Source organism: Crocuta crocuta, unplaced genomic scaffold, assembly GCF_008692635.1.
Source record: "Crocuta crocuta isolate KB4526 unplaced genomic scaffold, BGI_CrCroc_1.0 scaffold751, whole genome shotgun sequence".
NCBI lineage: Eukaryota > Metazoa > Chordata > Mammalia > Carnivora > Hyaenidae > Crocuta > Crocuta crocuta.
Window position 1 is genome coordinate 2,900,435 of NW_027530353.1, and position 13,743 is coordinate 2,914,177.

Here is a 13,743-nt window from a genome sequence, read left to right on the forward strand (position 1 = left end):
GGAAGGGGGAGGGGAGGGGAGGGGAAGGAGTTGATGTCACTGGCTGTGAGGGTGACAGAAGTGGTGTCTCCAGACTGACCTGTGTGCTCCACCTGCAGGGTGACGGGTGGGGAGCTCTTCGAAGACATCGTGGCCAGAGAGTACTACAGTGAGGCAGACGCCAGGTAGGTGTGCAGCCCTCACTCCCCCTGCCCTCTTCTCTCCCCACCCCTGCCTCATCAGGCAGTCTGGGCAGGTTCCAAGAGCAGGGGCAGCCCGAGTGTCCTCCCGCAGAGTAGAGGCATGGCTGGAGTCCAGAACCCCTGGGGTGGGAACTGGCCCACAGACTGGAGTGCTTTCCCTGGGGCGACTGGAAGGGAGAGAGCAGACAGCCTATGATGGTGGCCCCCCCTGCCCTCCCTGAGATGTCTCTCTGTGGCCCATGGCCAGCACCCAGGGGGCCTTCCCCCAGGAGCCAGGCAGTTTCCAGATGCTTCACCAAAGACAAGGCAGGAATCCCTTCCTTCCTTCCTTCCTTCCTTCCTTCCTTCCTTCCTTCCTTCCTTCCTTCCTTCTTTCCTTCCTTCCTTTCTTTTTTTTTTTTTTAAATATTTTTTATTTATTTTTGAGAGAGACAGAGCAAGAGTGAGAGCAGGGGAGGAGCAGAGAGGGAGACACAGAATCTGAAGTAGGCTCCAGACTCCGAGCTGTCAGCACAGAGCCTGACGCGGGGCTCAGAACCCATGAACCACGAGATCATGACCTAAGCTGAAGTCAGAAGCTTAACCGACTGAGCACCCCCCCCGCCAGGTGCCCCTGCAGGAATCCCTTTCTGTGCGTCCTTCCCAGGGTCAGGGGGCAGAAGCCCCTGGACAGCCCTTCATGCTGGGGGCAGCCCACACAGGGGATGAGGGGCCCAGTGATCTGGGAACAGTGGGGCCTCCTCCCTGGAAGGCTAGGCCACTCGTGACCTGCTGTGTCCCATGCTGGTGGCCACAGGCCCTCTGAACCCTGACTGTGCGTCTCAGCTTGAAGACTGCTGAGGCTGCTCCCTGGCCGCTGGTCCCCCTGCTCGCCAGGCCAGGAGACACTTGCATGACAGACATAAAGGGAGACAGTGGCCATCTCTAGGCCATGGACGTAACGATGGATGATTTTTATTTTTAATTTTTTTGTGTTGTCTATTTCTAAAAATTTTTTAATGAATATGTATTATTTTTCTATTCAAGAAAATGAACGTTATCTTTAAAAGTAGCTTTTTATGACTCACTTGTGCACCCATGGGCGACCTTGCCCATTGGTGACAGCCTGGGCTCTGCAAGGTGTGAGCAGGTCCCCACAGAACCCAGGGGCTGCAGGCGGGCAGTGTGGCAGGGTCAGGCTGAGCTGTCGGGCTGGGGTGTCAGGGACAGGCAGGGCTGGGCTTCTCCTCCAGCCAGACTGCCCAGGGGTGGGGGCTGCTTTCTTGAGGCTCCTTGAGGAGCCCGGGGCCCTGGGAGTGGCCTGTCCCCTTCAGCAGCAGGAAGACACAGCCCTTATTTCCCTCTTCGAGCATAGCAAGCCATGGAGCAGCACTGCCCTGTCTTGCTCAGAGGTGTCCACGGGAATGCCCCGAGCGTAGGTGCCTGCCTGCCGGCCCAGCCGCCCTGGGGTCTGCAGGGGCGGGAGGGGCTCTGGGGCCAGGACGGAAGGGTCCCAGCAGGCTGTCCCCAGACCAGGTCCAGGTCAGCGCGAGGTCAAGGAGGGCTCCTTCCAATTCTGCCTCCCATGCCACCTGGCTGCCCAGGGAGATCATGTACCTTCACTGGCCTCTTTCCCCACCTGAAACCCTCTGCCCAGGTCCTCCTTCCTCAGCCCCCACCACTGCCCATGCCATGGGCGCCTGTGGGCATTGTCAGGAACTGTGGTGGACGTGACTGAGGCAAGCTCCCGTCCTGGGAGGGTGCCAGTGTCAACTGTCTTTCTCTGGGGACCCAAGGCACCAGGCGCACATGGTGGGCACGGAGCTCCCTTTCAGGGTCCTCCAGGGCCCTGCCGCTCACAGCCCCGTGTCCGGTGGCTTCTGTGTGTCCAGTTTCTGGAGGAGGTGGGAGCCCCAGAGGAGTTCCTAATCCAGAAGGCCAGAGACTGGTCTCAGGAAGAAGTCAGATCTTGACCTGGCGGTTTGTGGGGACCGAAGGGTCTCTTTTCAGAGCAGAGAGAGCAAAGTTCAGAATGTTTAGAACGCTGCTGCTAAAAGCCTAAAAAGCTATGTGGCCACTGAGAGAGATGTACGAGGGCCCCTGGGAATCTAGTTCCTGAGGGGGAGGGGCACAGCAGGGGCATAGCTGGGGTGACCTCAGAGCCCGGGACCCTGAGAATATAGTGGCCAGGACTCCACCAGCATCTGGAATGTGCTTGGGAACAACTCTGACCACAGAAGGTCCCACTGAGGAAGACAGTGAGCAGGAGGCAGAAGCCGGGCAGGACCTCATGACTGGCCAGGTGGCCTCACGTCCGCCCAGGCTGTGGTCTCAGGTGGGAGTGGTGAGGGCACTGGTGTTCAGGGTTCAGGAGTGGTGCTCAGAAACCCCCAGAAGGCAGGGCTGCCTGGAAAGGGCCCCGGAGGTAGCTCCCTATGTTGGTCCTGGACACCCGCCCACACCACCGCGTGGGCAGGGAGGCCCCGCACAGCCTTCTCTTGGGGAACTTGGTTTGCTCAGCCAGCTGGTTCCTGAGCACCAGAGGGAGCCCCTGCCAGCCCGTTTCTACATCAGGGTGGCTGCAGAGCCCCTGGAGCAGTGTCTGTCCTGAGCTGTAGGCCTTGATCTCAGCCGCACGGCCAAGTCCCATGATGCTCCTGGAGAGATGCAGACCCTCTCTGCCAGCTCAGGGGCCGCAGTCTCACATCTCTGGCGACGGTTTGGGCCCTGCATCGGGACAAGGAGGAGGCCAGGGGTGGGCTCACGCCCTCTGAGCCGACATCATCAATCTATCCTGTGGCAGGTGGACCCTTGGGTCCGACAGATGTTTTCAGAGCATCTTCTGCCGGGCGGGATGAGGGACACAGAAAGGAAAGAACGATGCCTCTGCTGTCACAGAGGCCTCTGTTCAGTGCAGAGACACCAACACAGGATGTGCCAGCCATGTGACTGCAGGGGGTGACCAACATGGGGGGTCCAGAGGGTGTTGCCAGGGGTCGGAGCCAGGAGGGGTCTTGAGGGTAAAGGTGGAAGACGGGCCGGGCCAAAGTGGGAGGGCAGTGATCTCAGCAGGTCTGAGCTTCCTGGGCTGTGGCCCCAGCTCCCTGACCCCCATGAAGCTTGGGAGTCTGTCACTATTGGGGCTCCAAGGGCCTGGCTTCTACAGGAAGGACACTCAGGTTTGCTTTTTTACGCAGTGGCAGATGGTCTCCAGATGTGGCCAGAGCTGTTTGAGGAGCGGACCTGGTCTGTCGCCCTCCCTGAGTCTGCTGTCAGGAAAACAGAGCCGCCCCCTCCAGCTGACCCTCAGTCACCTTACAGGGTCCGGCTGTGGCAGGAGGGGCTCTGAGGCAATCTGCCCCCCTCCCTCACCCCCACCCAGAGGGGTTGAGACTGAGACCCTGGGCAGTGGGCTCCCGGCGGCCTGTGCCCGGCTCCAGGGGCCGCTGGAAACTGTTCGGACACCTTGGGCCATCTGGGGGCACAGGCAGGCTCAGGCCTCAGGTGCTGTGTGCGCAGAGGCAGGGGTCCTTGGGGCTGGTGTGCAGTGATGTTGCTGATGCACAGGTGTCCAGGGTGCCTGAGAGCAGCCCAGACCTCCCACTCCAGCCAGTCCTCCCAGACTTCTCCGTGGCTCGGGGCTTGGGGCTCTGGGCAAAGCTGGGCTGCCCCTCCCCCAGGAGAGCTTCCCGGCCCCTAGGCTACAGAGCTGAGCAGCCAGCAGCCTTGCGGATGTTCGGGGTTGCTGAAATGAAACAGCACCTGCTTCAACACTTGAGCACTGGCTGCAGCGTTAGCACCACCCAGGACACAGCAGGGCCCTGGTGCTGGGGCACCACCCCGCTCCACAGTGCCCTCTCCCCCCTCTCCCTTCAAGCCCACCTAGCAGGGTGTGGGCTCGGCCCTGGCCCCCCTCCCTTTGAGCCAGAGGGTGCTGGCTCAAGGTCACGCTTGGTCGGCATGTGCCTGGGGAGGTGCCCCCCAAACACGGATGTTTCCTCTGAGGGTCCCTTCATGAGCCTGGTCGGAGGAGAAGGCAGGGTGAGGGGTGCGGGGGGGCCTGGCCTTGCCTTGTGCTGGCTTGTGGAGGTGAGGCAGGAGCCCCAGAGGCCCCCTTCTGGCCGGTATGGCAGGTACCATCCCTGCTTCCCTTTGACCCTGCCCCAGTGCCACACGGCACCCCACTCTTGCACCCCTGACCACCCCTCTAATTAGGGCCACCCTCACTAATACGCCTGCTGTTTGCCACAGTCACTGCATCCAGCAGATCCTGGAGGCGGTTCTCCATTGCCACCAAATGGGGGTTGTTCACAGGGACCTCAAGGTGAGTTCCCCACTCTGCTCTGTGCCAGGGCTCCATTGTCTGTACCTGCATGTCTTGTAAAAAGAGGCTCCGGAGGAGCAGTGGGCAGGAGATGCTGGGTGTGTGGGCACACATGTGTGTGCGCAGAATGTGTGCAGGTGTGCATGTGTGTACTTGTGTGGGCATGTGTATATGTGTGCACAAAGGCAGGAGAGCAAATGTGCTCACATGCATGTGTGTGTGCATGAAGGTATGTGTGTGTATTCATGAAGGCGTGTGCATGCATGTGAGTGCACATAAAGGTGTGCACGTGCATGTGTGTATGCATGAAGTTGTACGTGCATGTGTGCATGAAGGCATCTGGGTGTGTGTGCGTTTGCATGTGTGTGTGTGCATGCATGTATGTGTGTAGGAAGAAGTATGTGTGCGTGCATGCGTGTGTCTGCACATGTCCCTCCAGACCCCTCCAGGCTCCAGGACTGAGAGAGGGCACTTGTCAAAACTCAGCCTATCATCCCACGTCCACTTGGGTGTCTCTTTCTGGGCTCCAGGTGAGACTCAGACCTGGCGGGGGGCACGCAGGTGATGTGCCTGCAGGCAGGGCTGATGCCAAGGGAGCAGGGGGTGAGGGGCTGGCCTCCCTGCTCTTTGCCAGTGTCCAGCCCAGTGTGCAGATCTCTGCTGTCCCAGGCTCAGCTCTAGGCAACCTGGCATGGCCTCAGGAGGAGCAGCAGCCCTCCCCTGCCTCCCAGTCTCTCCAAAGCTGTGTTCCCATCAGCTTTTTCTCTGGGGCGTGGGCATGGGCCTGTCATTCCTGCAGAGTCCCCAGGCGGCCTTTGAAACCAGCCTTCCCACAGAGTGCATGGGTGCTCACACCGAATGGGGTCACCTTGGGCCCACCAAGGGGTGTGTGCGTGTGAGCGATCTTTGCGGCGGCTTCTCTGGGGCCAGGTCATGCCAGGAGCAGGCCAGGGCCCCCTCTCTGCAGTTCCCACATGGTCCTGCAGCCCTCCGCACCTGCGCCAGAGGCCTGCCTTGTCATGGGTCTCCCCTTCTGTCATCATATTTGGTCTGAAGCAGAATCACTTGGTGGTGCATCCCCACCTTGTTCCTGACCCTCATGATTCATGCCTAACTCTTCAGGCCAAGGCAGTGCTCCCCACAGTCCAGCTGTGACCCCGGGGCAAACAGCACCCTTCCGCCTCCTGCCAGGTGTGAAGGGCAGAGTGCCCTCCTCTGGAGGAGAACCCCGTCTCCTGGTCTCCTGACTGGGACAGAATCCCAAAGGCGGCAGCATGGTGGGTCTGCTCTCAGCCAAGATGGGGAGGGAGGAGAGCATGGGGGGCGGGGCTCTGCTGCATCCCTTCCTCTCAAGGGGTCTCCAGCCTTTCCCTGAGAGGAAGCTCACTTAACTCTTGCTTCTCAGGAGTGTAGGTTTGTTTCCCCTGATCTGTAGAATTCACGTGAAGCCCCCTGGCCAGCCACAGCCCTGTCCCTACTCTTTCAGACTCCTTCATGTGGGAGCAGGAGAATGTGGGGGGCCCCCTGTCCCGCTTACATGGCCAAAACGAAGGTGTTCAGGGGCCTCCAGGCTGTGCTGGGCGAGCAGGCATGTGTCCCCGTGGCATGTGTCATCTGCGGGGATGGAGCCCAGAGGGGCCCTGGTTCCTGCCATGGGGCCGGCACCCTTCATGGGTTCTGAGTGCCTCTTGTCACAATCTGACATGTCAGGGTTACAAGCGTGTTTACCCTGAAATAGCAGTGTGGTCTCAGTGGGCCCACCTGTTCGGAGGGTGGCCTGTGAAGGGCTGAGGGACCCAGGAGCCCCTGGCCATCAGGGATGGGGAAGTCTGGAGGCTGCCACCGCCGGAGGTGGCTGGGCCAGGACTGGAGGGGCCCTGTGTACAGGACACAGTGTACAGGGACCCCGTTGGGCCCTCGGGGCCAAGTGTCCCCAGTGAGGGACAGCAGCCCCCTTGGTGCTCTTGTGGGACAGGGCATGAGTGTCATTTCAGCTTGAGCAAGGCTGCTGCTCCCTGAGGCCGGGTACATGCAACAGGCCTTTCCCACCTACGGGTGGGACGGCCGAGCCAGAGGGACTTGGTGGGCAGATGTTCCACGATGCCTGGGCTGTGGGGCCCGTGTCCCTCCTCTGTGCCCTCTGGGGTCACCATCCTCAGGCAGCCCCCCACCCTCTGAGCACCTAGACATGAGGTGTGGGGAGAGAACATGACCTGCCAGTGCTCATAGGGTGCCCTTAGTGGGGTCACTGCCCTGGGTGTGAGCCCGCTCCCTTCTGTCCCTGGGAAGGTCACAGGGTGTCAGCCACGCCCCGGGTGGTACCCACAGGGCAGCCTCCAAGCCGCTGTCGTGTCTGTCGTGTAACCACACGCCCACTGGCTGGTCGCCTTCCCTGCAGCCGGAGAACCTGCTCCTGGCCAGCAAATGCAAAGGGGCTGCGGTGAAGCTGGCGGACTTTGGCCTGGCCATTGAGGTGCAGGGAGACCAGCAGGCATGGTTTGGTGAGTGCCCAGCTGGCGAGGTGGGGGGTGGGGTAGGGCGGGGGTCAGCGGCTGCCTGGGCCCTCACACTGCCTCTCGCGGTCTGCAGGGTTCGCTGGCACGCCAGGCTACCTGTCCCCAGAGGTCCTGCGCAAGGAGGCATATGGCAAGCCAGTGGACATCTGGGCATGTGGTGAGGCCTCCGTGCAGTGGGGGGTATTGGGGGCTCAGGGAGGGAGGCGTGCACTTGTGCCACTTGGGCTGTGCCATACCCACCCCTGGGCTGCCCCCAGCCAGGAGCCCCTCCCAAGTCACAGAAGTCCACCTCCCCAGTGAGAGGTCTGGGCAGAAGCCACGCAGGGCTGCCAGAGGGTCCCCTGCAGAGCTGAGCACTGGAGATGACACTTCAGGGGTGGGGGGATGCGAGGACCCCAGTGACCTCATGGGGCTCACTGGCTCTGGACAGGGTCCCTGTCACAGCCAAGGCCAAGGACACCATAGCTGTTAAGTGCTGGAGGTGGGCCCCTGACCCCCCTGTCCCCTGGGTGGGGGGGAGCAGTGTGTCCTGACTGGTGTGTCACTGTACTTGTGTTCCAAGGGCACAGGGATGGGCTGTGCTGGGTGTGGGGCACGGTGGGAGCTCTGGGGTCTGGGGAGAGGGGGTAGGGCTNCAGGCACAGTGTGAGGCTGGCACTCTGCTCTGCACAGGGGTGATCCTGTACATCCTGCTCGTGGGCTACCCGCCCTTCTGGGATGAAGACCAGCACAAGCTGTACCAGCAGATCAAGGCGGGAGCCTACGACGTGAGTGCTGGGACCCCGCCCTGTCTGGGGGGGCAGGGGACAGGTGGCACCACCTGCCCCCCAGAATCTTGACCCGGATGACACCTCTCGGAAATTTCGGGCTTCTGCCTGGGAAGGAGGCTTCAGACTCTGTCACGTGTTGCTTGCTTTCTAGTTTCCATCCCCTGAGTGGGACACAGTCACTCCTGAAGCCAAAAACCTCATCAATCAGATGCTGACCATCAACCCCGCCAAGCGCATTACTGCCCATGAGGCACTGAAGCACCCGTGGGTCTGTGTAAGTGCTCCTGGCGAGCTTACCCTGGGGTCCCCTCGCTCCTGCAGAGCCCCTGGTCTGCTGGGCACCGCACAGGCCTCCACCTCTGGGAGGACGAGGCTCCGGAGGCAGAGAGGCCCTGTCCCAGGTGTGAGGGGATGGAGCACAGAGGCAGACCAGAACAAGCCAGCTGGGCTGTGGCTCGAGGAGGGGAGGGCAGGCCGTGAGGGGTGAGGTGCGGGGGCCCAGGCAGCAGCAGGAACAGATGGCCCCCTGCTGTCCCTCTCCCTGACCCTCCTCTCGAGATGCCTCAGGTACAAAGCTGACTCCCCTCTTCCCACAGCAACGGTCCACCGTGGCCTCCATGATGCACAGGCAGGAGACCGTGGAGTGCCTGAAAAAGTTCAATGCCCGGAGGAAGCTCAAGGTGAGGCACGGACCCAGCCCCCAGCCCCCTGCCCGCTTGCCCCACCGCACCCGGGGGTGTGCCCTTGAGGGCCCCATGCTCAGAGAGGCCAGAGGGTCCTGACAGGCTTGGCGAGGAGAGGCACAGGGGTTCAGTGACCTTGGCACCACCCCACACCAGACATGCCAGGTGGACTCAGCCCCGATGTGGCAGTGACACCAGAGGTGCACAGAGCAGGCCCGTGGGCCAAGTGCTCTCCGAGGCCACTTGCTCCATGTAAGTGAGTGGACAGCCGTGGACCCCGGTGGGCTCGGTGAGGAGAGCACCCTAGCTGGCACTTGCGGGTGGGGGACAGCTGGCAGGGGGCCGACCTGCGGGAGGCCGGCCCCTCGTGGGCCTCCCCAAAGCACTGCTGCAGGAAGGGAGGCTTTGGGCAGTGGGCAGCCACTGTCTTGGCTCTGTAGGAAGGGGTCCTGGCGCCTTTGAGGACTCTCACGCCTGCAAGGCCGTGACCCTGGTCCTGCCCAGGCACCCAGGGGCTGAGGTCGGGGCCAGGGTTTCCTGGCCTCAAATGTATGTCTCTCTCCAGGGGGCCATCCTCACCACCATGCTGGCCACGAGAAATTTCTCAGGTGAGAACAGTCTTCGCCAGGAAGAGAAGGCTCACGACTGACCCGTGGCCAGCGGCCCGCCCCTCTCACCCTGTTGGCCCTTCTCCTCCACTGCTCAGCAGCCCAGCCTTCTGCCCTCTGAGGGCAGGGAGGCCTGGGCTTCACAGGCTACACCCCGGGGGCCAGCCCCCTCCCACCCGGCCCCGCCCCTTCGTGTTGGGTCTCTGTGTCCTCGCCTGACGCCCCAGTGTCTGAGCTGCCTGCCGCCAGGGCTGCGGCTCTGTGTGTCTGTCCGGGTGTTGGTTGGCACCTCTGTGGCCTCGTTGTTGTCCTGAGCCCTCTGAGCACCGTTCTGTGTGTGGGAGGGGAGGGGAGAGGATGGCCCAGGACCTTCCTGCTGAGCTCCGGACGTGCTGGCGGCCACCCGCCTGGGGTACCGAGGGCGGGCAGGGCTGGGGGCGTGCGGCTTCTCTAGGGGGTCTGTAGGCGACCCCAAGGCCAGGGGCCCCTGGCAGGCCTATTGGGCACAGCGTCTCCCCCAGGGGCAGGTCGCCTTCTGGCTGTCCTGTGGTGTCTGTCGCCCGCGTCATCAGGTGCGGGAGCGTCTGGGGTCCGTTCTTGTCCGTGTGCATTCAGCACCCCATCCTATTACTTTCACTGCAGGGGAGGGGGGGCCGTGCTGTCACACCAATGCTAATAGGACCTGTCCTATGCGCACGCCTTCCCAGCAGACTCGAGAAGCCCCTGAGGGGGTTTTCTAGGGAGAAAGGAGGCAGGCGCTCCCCAGCCGGCTCCGTCCTGTCCCCACTCTCCTGTGAACGGGACTCTGGAACCATTCACCACCCAACTGTGGACTCTAATCTTCTTCTGCTTCCTTTGTCTCTCCCCCCTTCCCCTGCCCACCCCGTCTGTGTCCGCCCCTCCCTCGTCTCTAACCCGGTGCTAACAGTGGGCAGACAGACCACCGCTCCGGCCACAATGTCCACCGCGGCCTCCGGCACCACCATGGGGCTGGTGGAACAAGGTAGATGTTCTTGACCAGGGTCCCCCCTGTCAGCATGCAGCCCCCTCGCTGCACGCAGCTGCCGCCCCAGAGGCCCCGGGAGCCCCCGCTCCCGCCGTGCACAGGTCGTACTCAGAGGGCCTTGGACCCCACCTGCTAAAGGAGGGGCCAGGCTAGGTGACCCCTAAGCTGTGCCTCCACCCACATGCATTTCACTGAACTTTGGTCCTGGCCTCTGAGTCTGGGGGTCAGGTGACCCTTCTGGTCAGAGCCCTTTGCACTCTGATCTCTCTCCCCACTTGTCCGCCAGGAACCCCTCATTCATGGTGTCCTTGACCACCCATAGGAAGCCTCCAGGCTGCTGCTGAGTTCGAACCCCAAATGGAGGGCCCCAGGGAATAAAGGCACAGAGGCAGAGACCCTGCCCCTTGAGAGACCTCTCGCTGGCTTCGGCCAGCCCTGGCCATCCAGCTGTAACCTTAGGCAGAACCCCGAGGGCCAGCAGACCCCAGGACTTGTTGCTGGAGCAGCATGAACTGGGGATGGGCAGGGTTAGGGTGCACGGAGCCAGCTGATGACCGATCCCAGGGCTCCCCAATTGGAGCTGTGGGCCCTAGGTACTGCCATTCGTCGCCTTGTGCTTCGGCTTGGGGTGGGGTGGAGGGCTCACCCCCACCCGGTCCACCCCAGCTCTTGCCTCAACATCCCCGCCTGGTGTGCAGCCCCGCCTGCCCAGCCAGAGGGCCCCTCCCTTCCCAGCCACGTCCCCATGGGGTGCTCAGGGGAAGGCTGCCCTCAGGAAAGAGAGTCCTTCCCTTCCTGTGAGCTCAGTGGACGTGTCAAACAGGCGAGACTCCCAGAGTCTTCACCTCCAGAGCCCTCGTAGAGCGTGCGAGGAGAGGAGAACATAGCAGGAACAGGGAGCTCCGGGGGAAGGAAGGGCTGCTGTCCAGCCGCAGCAAGCGGGACCTCTGGCTGCTCTCTGCCGCGGGCCCCTGCCTGCAGCCGCCTGCCCAGCAGTGGCTGAGCACTGCATGAGGCCATGTGCATGTGCAGCCCCAGCCGCCAAGGGCCGCTGTGTCCCCGGGCGGTCAGTGCATGAGGACGGAGCCCAGCATGGCTGTCCCAGGTGACCGGTGTGCAGAAGGGGCAGAGGCTGGGCCCGCCCTGTGGGCTGAGGGCCCCCCTGCTAGGTCAGCCCAGCTCAGCCAGAGGCACTAGGTGGGGTCTCAGTTTCAAGGCCATTGCTCCTGCACAGAGACGGCCCCCTGGTGACATAGCACCTGGGCCAGAGGAGCCCGGGGGTCTTTGTAGACAGATGCTGAGGTTCAGGGGAGGGTCTTGGCCTTCCTCAAGGAGGGGGTGACCACAGCCTGGCCAGAGGACCCCTGGTGGGTAGGCCAAGGGTCTCTGCGTATCTGCCACGGCTCTGTGGTGCCTCTGCAGGCCCCCTGGCTCCTGCTGTGATATAGCGCACCTGACTTGAGAAAACACGGAGGGAACAGCTTGTGCTCTTGACTGCCAGCGTAGAGGGGGTTCAACAAGGCCCTGGAGCCAGTCTGGGGTGGAGATGTGAACTTCTAGAAGCTGCTTTCAGGGAGGGCCACAACTCTGTGTCCACGCTGCGCCCAGACTCGCAGATGCTGCTTGAAGTGGCTCCTGGGGTACAGTGTTTGGGAATTGGGTGAGAGGATTGGTGTCTGCTGTCGGGCTTTCCGGAGCTTGGGCCCTGGTGGAGCCGTCCGAGTCCCCAGATGGGTGTTGCCATCCTGAGTAGCACAGTCTGGGTTTTAACAAGAGTCAGGGACTGAGGGGGTTACCCTCGTGAGACCCAGGTCTGTCCCAGGGTCTCCATCTGCCTCCGCCCAGGCCCTGGCTTGGGGGTGGGGGTGGAGGCCAGCCAGTGCCGACCGCATCTCCTCCGGGGCGCTGGGCCAGCCCCAGCCTGCACCGCTCTGAGGCCGAGGCCGCAAGGTGCCTGCCGCGGGGCCCGGCTTCAGTTCGGGTGTGGGGTCAGCTTGCCTGCCTGCTCAGCTGCCTTGATGCGTGTGTATGCCTTGGGGGTGAGGGGGCTTTCTCTTCCTGTCCCTGGAGGATCTCCACCCCCAGCTGTTCAGCCAACAAGGAGGGGTCCCCGCATGACTCCCACTTCAGAGGAGATGGGGTCTGCCTGTGCACTGGACGCTGGGGTAGGGGTAGGGGTATGAGGGAGGGGAGTGCTGAGGTCAGGGTGGGTCAAGGGGGCTGTACTGACACTGCTCAGGAACAAGAGCTCCTGTGTGCAGGGCTGGCCTGCCCCTCCCCTGTTCCTGCAGCCAGAGGTGCCTCCAAGAAGGTGGCAGTTTTGGTGCGGGGACGTTCTTGGGTCTTGGCTGCCGGGCCTCAGGACACAGTTCTGATCCAGCTTCCCTAGGGAGGCTGAGACACAGAGCGGGTGGGCCTGGGAGGCGATGAAAGGGGTAGCCTTTTGTCCCTTCGCTTACTGGGACCCCGCGACACCTCTCATGGGGTGAGGCCCACCAGACGCGGGGCTGGGGCAAGAGGTAGGCTCTGTGGTGCAACGCTGCCCCCTGGATCCTCGGGGAGGAGAGGACGGGTTGTGGGGGGAGGTCTGGGAACAGAAACTGTGCCCATGGTGGCTCTCAGAAGGCCCCATAGGGCTCTCCAGCCGAGCACAGTCACCTGTGTCCCTGCACAGAGCCCAGTTAGGGCGGCGGAGAGAGGAAGGCGGTCCGGAGGCAGCAGCCCAGAGGCCTGGGCCCCCGCCTGGCTACTGCACTGGGGACTCAACAGTGGTTCTCAAGGTGAAGCAGCGTTAGGACCCTCTACGACAGATGAACAGCTGAACAGATACCACACCCACCTCCCCTGACCCCGGAGGTCTGGGGTGGACCTGGGTGGTCCTGACGCTGCTGGCATGGGGAACCCACTTTGAGAACCGCTGCATTTCTCTGGGTCCAAGTGTGCACAGGGGTCTGATGTCACAGCCCTGAGTGGGCGTCCCTCCAGGGACATTGCCTGCAGTGAGGGGTCCTGGGCCAGGCTCCCTGGGGACCACCCTGGTCCTGCTGAGCGGGGAGCTCTGCTCAGGGATGGCTGGCTAGAGCTGTAGAGCTGGGGGCTGGGAAGGGCAGCGGGCTAGACCACCCTGGGCCCCACCCCTCCGCGTCTGCCCCCAGGGCTGCTTCTCTAACCTGCACCGGCTGGGAGCGTGGGTGGAGCGGGCAGGACCAGGCTGAGTCCTGGGCCACACACCAGACCCCGAACTGACCACACGAATCTTGTTTTCTCTCTTTCCTTCACTACTCTGTCCTCACCCTTCCCTTCCTGCGAGGTAAGCTGACTTCTTTCGTGCCGTGACTCCACCATTAAAACTAACCGCTCTGGAGAGAGCAGATGCAGGGAGGGTGGGCTCAGGTGGGAGAGGGGGAGGTGAGGGCCAGGCTGCCCCGACCTCTGTGGGGTCACGTTGGGGTGACACAGGCCATCTGCCGGGTGTCTGTCAGGGGGTGGGAGCCTGGGACCCTCCCCCGAGAGTATCATCCTCAGAGCCCAGGGTCCTCGGGGGGACAGAGAGGCCCATGTTGGGGCTGGTGTCTCCAGAGCAGGGCCAGGACTCCAGGACTGGTTCACGAAAAACGAGGCAGCCCCTTGGGTGCCCTGAGCTGGAGGGGCATGGGGCGGGGGGGGGGGGGGGGG

General features: G+C 62.7%; 1 protein-coding gene across 5 annotated transcripts in view; it reads left to right on the forward strand.

Moving 5' to 3' along the window:
• Nucleotides 1-104: 104 nt before the first annotated feature.
• Nucleotides 105-13,743, forward strand: part of CAMK2B (calcium/calmodulin dependent protein kinase II beta) — a 26,554-nt gene continuing 12,915 nt past the window's right edge. For 4 of the 5 annotated variants that reach the window (XM_077765814.1, XM_077765815.1, XM_077765816.1 and 1 more), the window contains exons 1-9: nt 105-164; nt 4,413-4,485; nt 6,884-6,986; nt 7,075-7,158; nt 7,674-7,768; nt 7,923-8,045; nt 8,368-8,451; nt 9,020-9,062; nt 9,991-10,065. In XM_077765814.1, coding sequence (XP_077621940.1) covers nt 4,459-4,485; nt 6,884-6,986; nt 7,075-7,158; nt 7,674-7,768; nt 7,923-8,045; nt 8,368-8,451; nt 9,020-9,062; nt 9,991-10,065 — 634 coding nt within the window. In that variant the 5' untranslated portion in view covers nt 105-164; nt 4,413-4,458. The remainder of the gene's footprint in view (nt 165-4,412; nt 4,486-6,883; nt 6,987-7,074; nt 7,159-7,673; nt 7,769-7,922; nt 8,046-8,367; nt 8,452-9,019; nt 9,063-9,990; nt 10,066-13,743) is intronic. The other variant, XM_077765819.1, reaches the window with a different exon arrangement.